This window comes from Halictus rubicundus, unplaced genomic scaffold (assembly GCF_050948215.1).
Source record: "Halictus rubicundus isolate RS-2024b unplaced genomic scaffold, iyHalRubi1_principal scaffold0029, whole genome shotgun sequence".
NCBI lineage: Eukaryota > Metazoa > Arthropoda > Insecta > Hymenoptera > Halictidae > Halictus > Halictus rubicundus.
The window spans coordinates 1,384,284-1,395,928 of NW_027488570.1; the positions used below are offsets into that span (position 1 = coordinate 1,384,284).

General features: G+C 50.5%; 1 protein-coding gene across 1 annotated transcript; it reads right to left on the reverse strand.

Moving 5' to 3' along the window:
* Positions 1–6,251: 6,251 nt before the first annotated feature.
* Positions 6,252–10,362, reverse strand: LOC143363291 (uncharacterized). Its single transcript, XM_076803904.1, has 3 exons — positions 8,789–10,362; positions 7,857–8,742; positions 6,252–7,076 (listed from the first exon to the last, which is right to left on the reverse strand). Exons 1-3 carry the CDS (start codon positions 10,360–10,362, stop codon positions 6,252–6,254), a joined length of 3,285 nt encoding a protein of 1,094 aa, XP_076660019.1.
* Positions 10,363–11,645: the final 1,283 nt, after the last annotated feature.

Below are 11,645 nucleotides of genomic sequence, written 5' to 3' on the forward strand. Positions count from 1 at the left end.
GCCTTCTCGGCCGCTGGTAAACCGGCTCGTTATCTTTTAAGATTATCCGCATCGTGACTCTGAACTCCCGAATCGCGTTTGGCTTATAATCGCGTACGGCCGTTTCTATCTCGTCGCGTAATTCCGTATGATCGATGTGTGAGACGTTGATCGAGTCGCGTGAGGGTTCGTGCCGTATGTGTAGGATTTCGGGGATGCTATCTACCACTCGTGACCGCGTTGCCAACGTCATTGACGTCGAAGCCGAGCAACACACCGTATTCCAAGACCGTGTTCTCCACGACGCGCAGCGTTGCCTCTCGTATTTCCTCGTCGACGATTATTTCGGCCCTGAATTTCCCCAACGTGCTGCAGCGTTCCCCGCCTATCCCGCGTAAGTACAGTTCTTCGCGTGTTAACGTGGGTGCCCCGACTTCGCGGTATATATCCTCGCGGATCAGCGACACGTCACTACCGGTGCCGTCACGGCGACCGCGGCGCATCCGTTGACGCGAACGTCTTTGCAGTATTTGTTCGCGGTGGACGCCGCGACGGCGAGGACGTCTTTCGCGGGCGTTTTCTTGGGGCATTCGCGCGAGATGTGACCGTAGTCGTTGCAGTTGAAGCACTTACGACCTCTGCTTTGGGCGGGGCAGCTCGCTGCGGGGTGTCCTCGGTTGCCGCAGTTGGTGCATCGCCTCGGCGTGGCGCTCGCTGCGCTGGCGGGCCGGGGTGCTGGCGCTGCAGTTGCTCTCTTGGGCGGCGCGTTCGTAGCCGTCGTCCGGATCGCGATCTTCTCGAATGCCTCCAGCAGATCCGTCATGGTCCGGAACCGCTGTAGCCGGGCCTGGTCTTGGAGGACGGGATCGGGTAGCCCGTTTATGATACAGTCTATTAGCTCCTCTTCTTCTATGGAGCCGCGGGTTGCCAGGATCACCTTCTGGTGGAGGTAATCGGCGAAGGACTCCCCTCGTTGCCATGTCCTTCCCTCGAAGAGCCGCCTTGCCTGTAGACGGTTGGGCCTCAGATAGAACATGGAGCCCATATGCTGCTATTCTGGTGTCTTCTGTTATGTTTTGGTATATTCAGGTGTATTGAAGTAAAGTCTGGTATATTCTTGTATATTCTTTGTATTATATCCGTATATATTCTAGTATGTTCTGTTATATTTAAGTATATTCGGGTATAATCTTATACATTCTTGTATATTATTGTATTTTCCTGTATAATCTAGTATATTCTGTCATTTTCTGTTATATTCCGGTATATTCAAGTATGATCTGGTATATTCCAGTGTATTTTGGTATTCTCTTGTATATTCTTGTATATTTTTGTATTTTCTAGGATAACCTAATTCTGGTATAACCTAAGTAGGTATATAAGGCGGTTTCTAACTCAGGGGCGAGGGGGGTTATTCTCTTGCGGAGCGAGGGGGGATCGCTCCGGCGCTATCGCTCTGGCGCCGAGGTGCGGTGGTGGGGGTTATCGCCTTGCAGTTTCGGCACATCCATTATCGGGATAGCGTTTCTTATCGCTGCATCCGGATTTCGTCGACGCCGAAGTAGCTCATTATCGTTGCAACCGTATTCTGCAATATGATTTGACCTTGAAGGTTGCGATATATTTCGCTGGGAGATAGAGAGAGGTCGTTTCTCTCTCACGCTTGCGTCTTCTTGGCGCGCGGCCATTTTTTATAATATTTCGCGGGAGAGAGGGGTCTCTCTCTCAATCTTGCCGCGCGGCAATTTTTATAATATTTCGCGGGAGATAGAGAGAGAGGTCGTTTCTCTCTCGCGGTTTCATGTCGCGAGGCCGTTGCATTTTGGCGAGACGGCGTCTCTCTCGCAGAACCGCATCCTTTTGCCAGTTGCGATTGCGCCAACGGTTTTTTCATTATCGCGCTGTTTTTTATTCTACAGCACCAAATCCCTTCGTTAATTGCATTCGCGCTTTTCGCGGGGAGATAGAGATTGGCTCTTTCTCTCTCGATCTTGCGTTGGCGGTTTCTAGCCGCGGGCCGTTACATTTTCGCGAGACGGCGTCTCTCTCTCTCTCTCTCGTGTCAACGGTTTTTTATTCCACATCCCTTCGTTAATTGCATTCATGCTTTTCGCGGCGAGATCGAGAGAAGTTGTTTTTTCTCTCGCTCTTGTAAATTTGCGAGCGGATACATTTTATCGCTCGAGACGCATTTAAATAGGTGGCGGTTCATCGCTACGCGTATTTCAAGTTTCGTTTTAAGTAGTGAAATCAACGAAAGCGGTCGTATAGATATGTAAACTGTATAGCTACAACCGCGTGTGCGTTCTGTTTGCCACTTTATCCGTTTACCGCTGTTGTCTGTTTTTGCAGTACTCCGTCATTATGTCGAATGCTGGTTCTGCGCATAAAAATTTATTTAATAACGCCGAAGGTGCGCGCATGTATGTGAAAAAAGGAAAGCTGACTCGTAAGTAGAAAAAAATGAATAAGATTTGTTCGAAAGCATTCAGCTATTGTGAAAATATCTTTGTAGAGTTCATCCGCAGGAGTCGCAATAAGAACAGCGACCGCAGATCTCCGTAGTTCCGAACAAAAGTCTGATGCCGCCGCCGCCGCCACCGCCACGCAATATTCGAACGCGAATCCTTTGTCGGAGGTATTCGATCGCTGGCAATTATTTTGTGGCGGCCGTTAACGCGTCAGCAAAAACAGCTGACAGCGAAGGCTAGGAAAGAAACCGAGAACATGTATTCGCGTAAGCAAATCCGCGATGACTCATCGACGTGCGAGCACGTAGACGCATCATCCAACGGTCATTAATCCGTCAGCAAAACATCTGATGGTTGCGATTCCAATAAAGAGTTCACACGTCAGACATCTAGAATGTTCGACCCAGCGCAAGTTTATAAACGCGAGCGGACGCGCGCTAAGGGCTTCTTGTGTGTAACTCCTCAAAGGGATACCTCTCTCAATAAAGAATAAATCGCTGTGGTTGCCGAACACATATAATTCCCTTCAATTTTAAATATCTCGAAATTGGTATACGCGTCGATGACAGTCTATTCGTAGAAATAAGTATTGGTGATAACAGAGGTAACGAAATTTCATTTTTGATGTCAGCTTGGAAAGAGCTGATGAGCACCAAAGAGTATGTAACTAATTAGCCGAGATAGGGTAAGCCGATCAATGAATCTGTAATGTTGTATGCGGTTAACGTCGAGGGGATGAATTTGTTAAAATTTGTCGATTCTCTTACTGCGATTTACATTACAGAAAAGACGATGAGAAATTTATACAAATTAGAATTTTGTATCGAGAATATTTATTCATGGCTAACAGACATAGTACCAGAGATTGCGGAGAAATTTATGAAATTTGTGCATGCGATACATAAAAACGTTAATGCGAAAAATTACGCGCAAATAATTCTTTGCGACGCACAGTGGGGTATTTACACCGGAAAGTCGGAAAAAATTACTTTTACATGGAAACCATTTTCAAATGTGCTAGAATATAATTGTAATGCAGAATGTATATATATATATATATATATATATATATATATATATAAATAACATTTTAATAAGAATATATATAAATAATATTTTTCAATGAATAAAATCAATTTTCGTCAGACAATGCGTTCGAAGTTTCTTCTTCAGATATTTCTTCTTCTGCATATTCGGTCTCGCTTTCATTTGTAGAATTTATAGGCTCAAAGGGGAGAAATAAATCCAAACTTTCTTTCAGGAACGACATTGTCTTTTTTCTTCTAGGTTGTCTTAAACTTGTTAAAAGGGGATCAGAAGTAAGAGTCTGTTGATGACATCCAGATTACATGCCTTCCTGGAAAACTTTCTGACATAACTCCGTCTATACTGGCGAAAATGTTTGTTTCTCGCCTCGGCTGCTTCTGATAATTGCCCAATAGGCAAAATTGTATTTTCTATGACTTTTGGTCCGAGAATTAATATTTTGTGTGTTGTGGGTGACATGGGATACCACCCATATAATGAAACGTACATTTCTGCTGTCTCTGTTGTATACGTTGCAAATTTTTGTTTATAATTTTTGTTTAAATTTGTTAAATATTTTTAATTTTCAGATCTTACTTGCAACTTCATGATTGGTAGTTTGTAGGATACATGTACTAAATGTTCAAATAACCGTATTCGAGCATGTAAAATTGATAAACCTAATTCCAGTGATTTCGGATTCACTTCGTTTTTCACTATTAAATTATTTAATTTTCTACCAGTAGCTCCGCAAATGTAGCATCTCATTGTTGAAGAAGTGCTTGTAACAGCATTGCATATTTTACCACTGTAGCGGCCAGCCTGGGACATCTGGTTATGGCATGGGTACTGCTTTACGCTCTTGGAACGTGACTTTGGGGATTTTTAGAAATTAGGTACGGAGTGGCCTTGTCACCGTTTTAGCTAATTTCCCATTCGTGTCCGTTCCCAGGGCGAAGCTGCCCTTCTCTAGTTTCGCACTTGACGATTGCCAGACGCCCTGGGTCTTTCCCAGGCTCTGGCAACTCTTCACCCGTGGTGAGTGGTTGATGGCCCTTGGTTCATCAGGATGGCTTTGGGGCCATCAGAATGTTCCTCGGTCCCATCTTCCACTTTCCAACCGTCCACCCCCCAATTGGTCCTCGTCTTGGCCAATCCGGGATATCTCTCGTCATCCAAGGAAGGGAGGAAAATCCCGAAGTAGAGGGAGGATCTACCCTTACGTGGGTTCTTGGCTCGATCCTTCCAATCAATTGGCTTCCAAGCACGCTAGGGAAAACGACGTTCTCTAGCTGCTCTTTTGTACGCTATTCATTTGTATTCGGTTACGGTTCAAATCACCATTGTAAATACAGTCCACTGCTTTAGTTTGTTATATTTGGTCTTCCTTTATTACACGAGGAAAACTCCTATCATTAGTCGACACATCGCGTGTAAATCAACATCACAGGCTCGAACATCCTTCGGGATAATCACGAGCAACAAACAACCACCAAGCATAGTGAATATCAAATTATGCTTGACAGATATGGATCTGTTATTTTCTGTAGTTTTCGTTTCTTGTAAACTCCTTATCTTCGTTTGTATATAATTTACTTCTTCATTTATAATATTAGTAGTTTCCTTCACGAATCTTATTCTTATAGGCCTGCAATATCCCGGGGATGATGGTACCGGATTTTTCCACACGACTCCTTTATCAGTGGAATTGATTAATTGTAATGGTACTAACGAACATTGAAATATACTCGCATCAGTATCAGAGCTATTTTCAAATTTTTGTTTATATAGTGACTGCTGTGAACCGTCACACGCCCACTTACTTACCAATTCAAATGTATTGCTATTATTTAAATTACTTACTACCTCTTTTAAATATAGTAATAAGCGGGCTGCCGTATGGTTTAATAAATTTTGTAAGTGTTTGGGAATGGGTGGCTGGGACAGCCTTATCGGAAGGCTTGGAAATTCGAGGCGGATGTTCGGAAACGGTTTGGGCGAAAACTCCGTGCGCGACGATACGATACGTGCGGAAAGGTAGGAGAGAGCACGTGGTCGGTTAGTTTGTACGAGAATTCATGTAACACTTTGTTGAATCACTCTTGTATTTGGTAACAGCAAGGTACACAGTCGAAAATAAATGACACGTGTGATCCACTTGACTGAGTTTGCGATTTACGCGCGATGCGGTACAGATAAACTGTTAAAACGACGAAATCGATTCTCAAGACACGTGGTTGTGCGCCGACGGTTCGCGGAAAAAGAAGGCCGATTCCGGGAATCGCTCGCGGATGTCGTCACTCGCGAGTGCGACGATTGGCTGGTGTACCGTGGGCTGATTCGCGGAGAGGAACGTGTTCGGGAACTAATTAGCGCCGCGCTTGAGCGCGCGCAGATTGAATTTCGGCGCCGATTCCCAAACACACCGCCCCCCCCCCACCCCCCGTTGAACGGATACGTTCAACACGGAATTGCCGTGGCGCAAGCGTGGCGATGTTCGCGCGTGCGTGTCTTCTCGGTGGCCGAAACGGGTGATCGGCGGAATCGGCTGGTGTCGCGGGTATTCGGGTGCGGTCGGTCGCCCGCTGTCACACGACGAACTGCGTAGATGCGTTGAGATTTTGTGTCGTAGTGATTATATCGCGTACAGGTAGGTGGATTTGGTCGGTGTACCGGCTAGACATATCCAAATATACAACATATACTCAACCTACAGCTAATTAATTCTAACTTAAATCTACGCGGTATGTACAATTGTGCAAGCAGCACGTGTCTTCATGTGCTCGTCGACGCGTCGCTCACCTCGTTGATCGCGACCGGGAGGAAGCAGATTTTCGCGATCGGGCGTTTGAACTCGCCATGGGCTGTCTTTACGGAGACGACTCGCACCAGCCCATCGTCGCCCGGATGGCAGGCTACGATCCGGCCCAGTTCCCACGTGCTCGGAGGGGTGTTGGCGTTGCGCAGCAGGACGATCTGCCCGACTCTCGTCAGTGTTCCCTTAACCTTCCATTTGGGAGTCTGGTGGAGTGTCTGCAGGTAGTCATTCGTCCAGGCTTTCCAGAAGTTTTCCGTAAGGCGGTGGATGAGCTGCCATCGGGACAGCCGGTGTTCCGCCAGGTGGAGGACGCTGGGTTCCGGACTCGCGACGAGAGCGGCACCGATTAGGAAATGCCCCGGTGTGAGAACGGAATAATCGTCGAAGCAGTCGGACGTCGATGCTATCGGGCGGGAGTTGAGGCAAGCCTCGACGCGGCAGAGGAAGGTCGACAGCTCCTCAAAGGTGAGGGTATGTGCCCCGATGCACCGTCTAAGGTGGTGCTTGACACTTTTGATCGCTGCCTCCCACAGTCCTCCAAAATGAGGGGCTGCGGGGGGTAGAAAGTGCCACGATACGCCGTCGATCGCGAATTTATTTCGGACATTGGTGTCGCGAGTGGCAGCGCGGTACGCTGCGGTTAGTTCACGGTTCGCCCCTTGGAAGGTGGTGCCGTTATCGGAGGCCATGGAGCGCGGTATGCCTCTTCGGGAAACGAACCGGTGATAAGCGGCAAGAAATGCTGCAGACGAATAGTCGGAAACCACTTCCAAGTGAATTGCCTTTGTGGTGAGGCATACAAATACGGCTATGTACGCCTTTCGTGATTTGTGCCCCCTTCCACGGGCGGTGCGAACTTGGATTGGGCCTGCGTAGTCGACGCCTGTGTGAACGAATGCTCTTTCGGTTTTAGTGGTGCGCGAGGCCGGCAGATCCCCCATGAGCTGGTGTGGGATGGCGGCCTTCTCCCGGGTGCATGGAACGCACCCGTACAAGACGGCTCGTACTGTTGCGCGTGCTCGCAAGATCCAATATTCGTGTCTGAGGCACGCGAGGGTGAGCTGCGGGCCTGCATGAAGGTGAGTGAGATGGGTGTGGTGTATAAGGAGGGATAGGAGAGGATGGGAGCGGAGGATGATAGGTTCTTTTGCGGTTTCAGGGAGCTGCGCCTTCGACAGCCGTCCTTTGGCTCGGATGAGCCCGTCAGAATCGAGGTACGGGTTCAAGGATGATAACGGACTCGATTTTGGGACGGTTCCGTGAGCGGCGAGTGTGCGCAGTTCTTGCGGAAAGGTGTCGGCTTGGATCCGCTTGAGCCAGTGGCTTTTTGCGCTGGCGACCTTGTCGGGAAGGAGCGCCGTCGTTTCGTAGCCGCAAGGTTGTGACCGCAGCCTTTTAATGAATCGCTACACATACGCGGTTACACGGATCAACTTCGGCCACGAGGAGTAGCGCGATGCCAAGTCGAACGGGTCAAGGGTTGAGACCATGCTGGCGACTGAGACGGGACGCGCTTCGCATTCGGTGTGGTCGGTTGAGTCGAAGGTGCGAATCGGCCAAACCTCGGGGGTTTCTTTGAGCCATGCTGGCCCATGCCACCAGAGTGGGTGACTCTGGAGTTGGCGTGGAGAAATGCCTCGTGAAGCACAGTCGGCGGGATTGTCCTGCGTGGGGACATGGTGCCAGTACACGTCAGGGAGAGTGGTCTGAATTTTGGCGACCCGGTTGGCGACGAAAGTCTTCCATTTCGCCGGAGATTGGCTGAGCCAGGTGAGGACGATGCTCAAGTCGGTCCAACAGTGGGTTTCGCACTGTTCGCATCGGAGCGATAGGCGTACGAATGCAACGAGGTTGGCTAGCAAGAGCGTGGCACTCAGCTCCAGGCGAGGCACACTGATGGTCTTCACGGGGGCCACCCGTGACTTCGCCACGAGGAGGGCAACTTCGACGCGTCCGTCCCGAAGCACGCTGCGGATATAAACGGCTGCAGCGTAGACCATAGAGGAGGCGTCGGCGAAGCCGTGAAGACTTCGTCTTAGGACCGGGCCAGACGCTATTGGACGAGGGATCTGGGTGGCGGCGAGATCCGGAAGCTGTCCGAGATACGTCTGCCACTCGAGGTGAAGCTTATCCGGGATAGGTTCGTCCCAGTCGCACCGTGCCGCCCACAGTCGCTGCATGATCAGCTTGGCCGTGACAACGACCGGAGCGATCCTGCCCAGCGGGTCGAAGAGACGTGCCAGGGCTGACAGGACTGCTCTCTTGGTGTTGGTCGGCTCGGTGGGGTGATGGAGCCGAACCAGGAAGCGGTCGAACGCTGGGATCCACGCGATCCCGAGGATCGGGATCGAGAGGTGGCGTATGTCGAAATGGTAGGCGGACGATGTAGCGTCCAGCTGGATCACGGGTATGTGTATTACGGAAGTGGTGCTCGCACCGTTCGTCGTCCTTTGACAGGAGACTACATGTTGAGATTTCTTCAATTTCCCAGAACCGTCTGAGGGCTTGGTCGAGCGGCTCAATACTGGCGCAGTGATGGACACCGATGGAAGGTAGGGTTTGAGAGGATGCGATGGGACCGGATAGGATCCACCCGAGAGTGGTATTCTGGGCAACCGGAGTTGCAGGTAAGCCCCTTCGTATGCCTCCGACGATGAGTTGGCTGTATAGATCGGCCCCGATAATCAGGTCGATCGGCTCCGAGCTCATGGGGTTGCTGTCGGCCAGCTCCAGGTCTGAAATATGAGACCAATTAATTTCGGTTCGTTTTCTAGGTGGGACGTAATTAGTGAGCGTTTTCAAGATCACCGCGGTCGTCGAGTACGCAGGTCGATCCTTCATCGCTGGAGAAACGGTGATCCGGACCGTGGAGTGTGCGACGGATTGCGCTTCGCCGATACCGGTGACTCGAATAAGTTGCCGCGTTCGGTTGAGGCGCAGCAACTGAGCGGTCCTCTCCGAAATCAACGTCGCCGCGGAGCCCTGGTCCAGGAGCGCTCGGACGGTGGTACGCCAACCGTGTTGTGAATGGACCTGTACATGGGCAGTTGATAAGAGCACGCCGTAACGAGTTGGCGAGTCGGAGACCAGATTGGCGCTGATCGTGGGCTTGTTTTCGGAAGCGACGGCTAGGCTTGGGTTGGCGGCGCGCGGATTTTCGGAAACGCGTGGAAAATGCAGGAGCGTGTGATGCCGCTGCTTGCATTCCTTACAATGGTGTTGGCTCGGGCATTGCGCGTTCGCGGGTTTTGCCGAAAAACAGTTAATACAACGTCGTTGTGTTTTTATGATGTTGTAGCGATCGGACGGCGATTGGGCGACGAACGCCGGGCACCGGTAAATAAGGTGGTTCTGTCGACAAACAGGGCAGGTCACGGTCGAAACAGCGGTTGCGTGCGTCGCGAGTGACTTTGCTTTCGGTCGTTTAACGGTCAAAGTTTCGGTTGGAGCGCCAATTTGAATAGGCGCCATTGCTTCGAGCGCTCGCGATCGCGATTCGAGGAACGTGTCGAATTCGGCGTACGTGGGAAACTCGCTCGCGGTTTCGAGTTTGAGCTCCCACGCTTTCCGGGACGATCCATCTAAATTTTGAACGCCGAGGAATACAATAATGGCGCTTTTGAGCGCTTGCGTGGAGGCATTGATTCGGTCGCGTAGATTACGTAATTCCGGCGCGGATTCGGAGGTTACTTTCGGGAGCGAGAATAACGTGGTAAGGTGCGTCGTGGTCAAGCGGCGCTTATTCTCGTACCGCGACGTAATTAACTTCCACGCGACTGCGAAATTATTGTCGGTAATCGGTAGATGCGCGATCGCGTTGCTCGCTTCGCCCTTTAACGACGAGCATAAAAAATGTAACCGGTCAACGTTGGCTAGAGAGGGTTCGTCGATAACCATTGACGTAAAGCGGTCGCGAAAGCTTTCCCAAGCCTCGAACGATCCGTCGAACGACGGCAGCTGGATTCGCGGTAGATGCGCGGTCGGCCTGGACGTTGGTATTGGAGAGGTACTTACTCCTTTGCTGGATGCCGCATCGGCGCTTGTGGTGGTTTTAAGTACCTCTGCCATGAAGTCCGACGCCTCCAGGTAGTTTTCTAAATCAGGGAACCTCTGGGAGGTTGGAGTCAAACGCAGACGCACCCGATGCGAAACCGAGGAGCTACTAGGAGGATGAAACTTCGCGAACGCACCCAATGCGAAATCGGGGAGTCACTAGGTTGGACACGCGGCGAACCCGATATGAAAGGAAGGTGGAAAACTCACAGACGCACCTGATGCAAAATCAGGGAGCTGCTAGGATACGGAAGAACCCAATGCGAAATCGGGGACCCGCTAGGATGGTATAGTTTTCGTGGAAGCACCCAATGCGGAACCGGGGATCCACTAGGTGGGAGAAATCTTCGTTGATTTGAATTTAAGATTAGTAAGCCTCGTAACTTATATAATTTTAATTGATACAATCCGAGCGGTAAGATTGTATCATGTGGGAACGTTCAATTATTAGATTAGGATATTGGGCAATAATTAAGGGTTGTAGATTACGCGAGTTAACAAACAAGACAAATATATTGTAACGGTATACGCCTCGTGCGGGAAGCGCTGCGAGGCGTGCGAGCCCTCCCCGGATTGGCTCAGCGGCCAGGGTTCTTTGGGGAGGGAGGATAAGGTAACTAAATAAGAAACGCTAATTTATAGTGAAAGAAACAAAAATGCTTTATTTATTGACTCCGGTCGCCTGGGTTCCCGGACGGTCCGGCGACAGGTTCACGGTGGTAACCTGCCTCTCCACCGGCCTGGTTATATAATAGAACAAAAGAAAACAGAATCGTGAGGGTGGACGCCCGGTAATGAACAATGAAAAATTAATACAACTATTCCCTAACGACGCGAACTTAGACTAATTGAACCGCGGGGCATCGGTATCCCCGGGCGCGAATCGAACGAACGCAGTGGACTTAACCTAATTTCTTCGCGGAGCGTCGGTATCTCCGGTCTCGGTACGGTTCGCGGTGGTCCGGAGTGTCACGGTGAAGAACCGGAGTTTTCCTCGGTGCTCGCTGGCGTGGTGCTTTGTTCGGGCGCTCTCGGCGCGGTCCCGAACTCTCCCGACTCTCGCTGCGCGATCGCCTCGGCCAGGTGTTGTTACGGCCGCGGCCCAGCGAGTTGTAGTGAATTGACGTGGGTTTCCTCCGTCGGCTGGGCGCGGAGAGGAGAGGCACGGGATCCGCGGAACTCCTCGTCCGCCGTCCCCGCACAACCGTAGCTCGAGCACGTAGGCACAGACGTAAACCTAATGCCTACGACTCGAAACCGGCGATGTCGCTCGTCTCCGGTAGTATACCGAGAGGCGA

What these genes read in the sequence shown, in the direction of transcription:
- LOC143363291 (XM_076803904.1), bottom strand. Translation starts at nt 10,362, where the DNA reads ATGGCAGAGGTACTTAAAACCACCACAAGCGCCGATGCGGCATCCAGC. An exon ending in CTCGACCAAGCCCTCAGACG is followed by an intron (nt 8,743 to 8,788) that starts GTTCTGGGAAAT and finishes CTCCTGTCAAAG; the next exon opens with GACGACGAACGGTGCGAGCA. An exon ending in GGCTCAAAGAAACCCCCGAG is followed by an intron (nt 7,077 to 7,856) that starts GTTTGGCCGATT and finishes CTCACCACAAAG; the next exon opens with GCAATTCACTTGGAAGTGGT.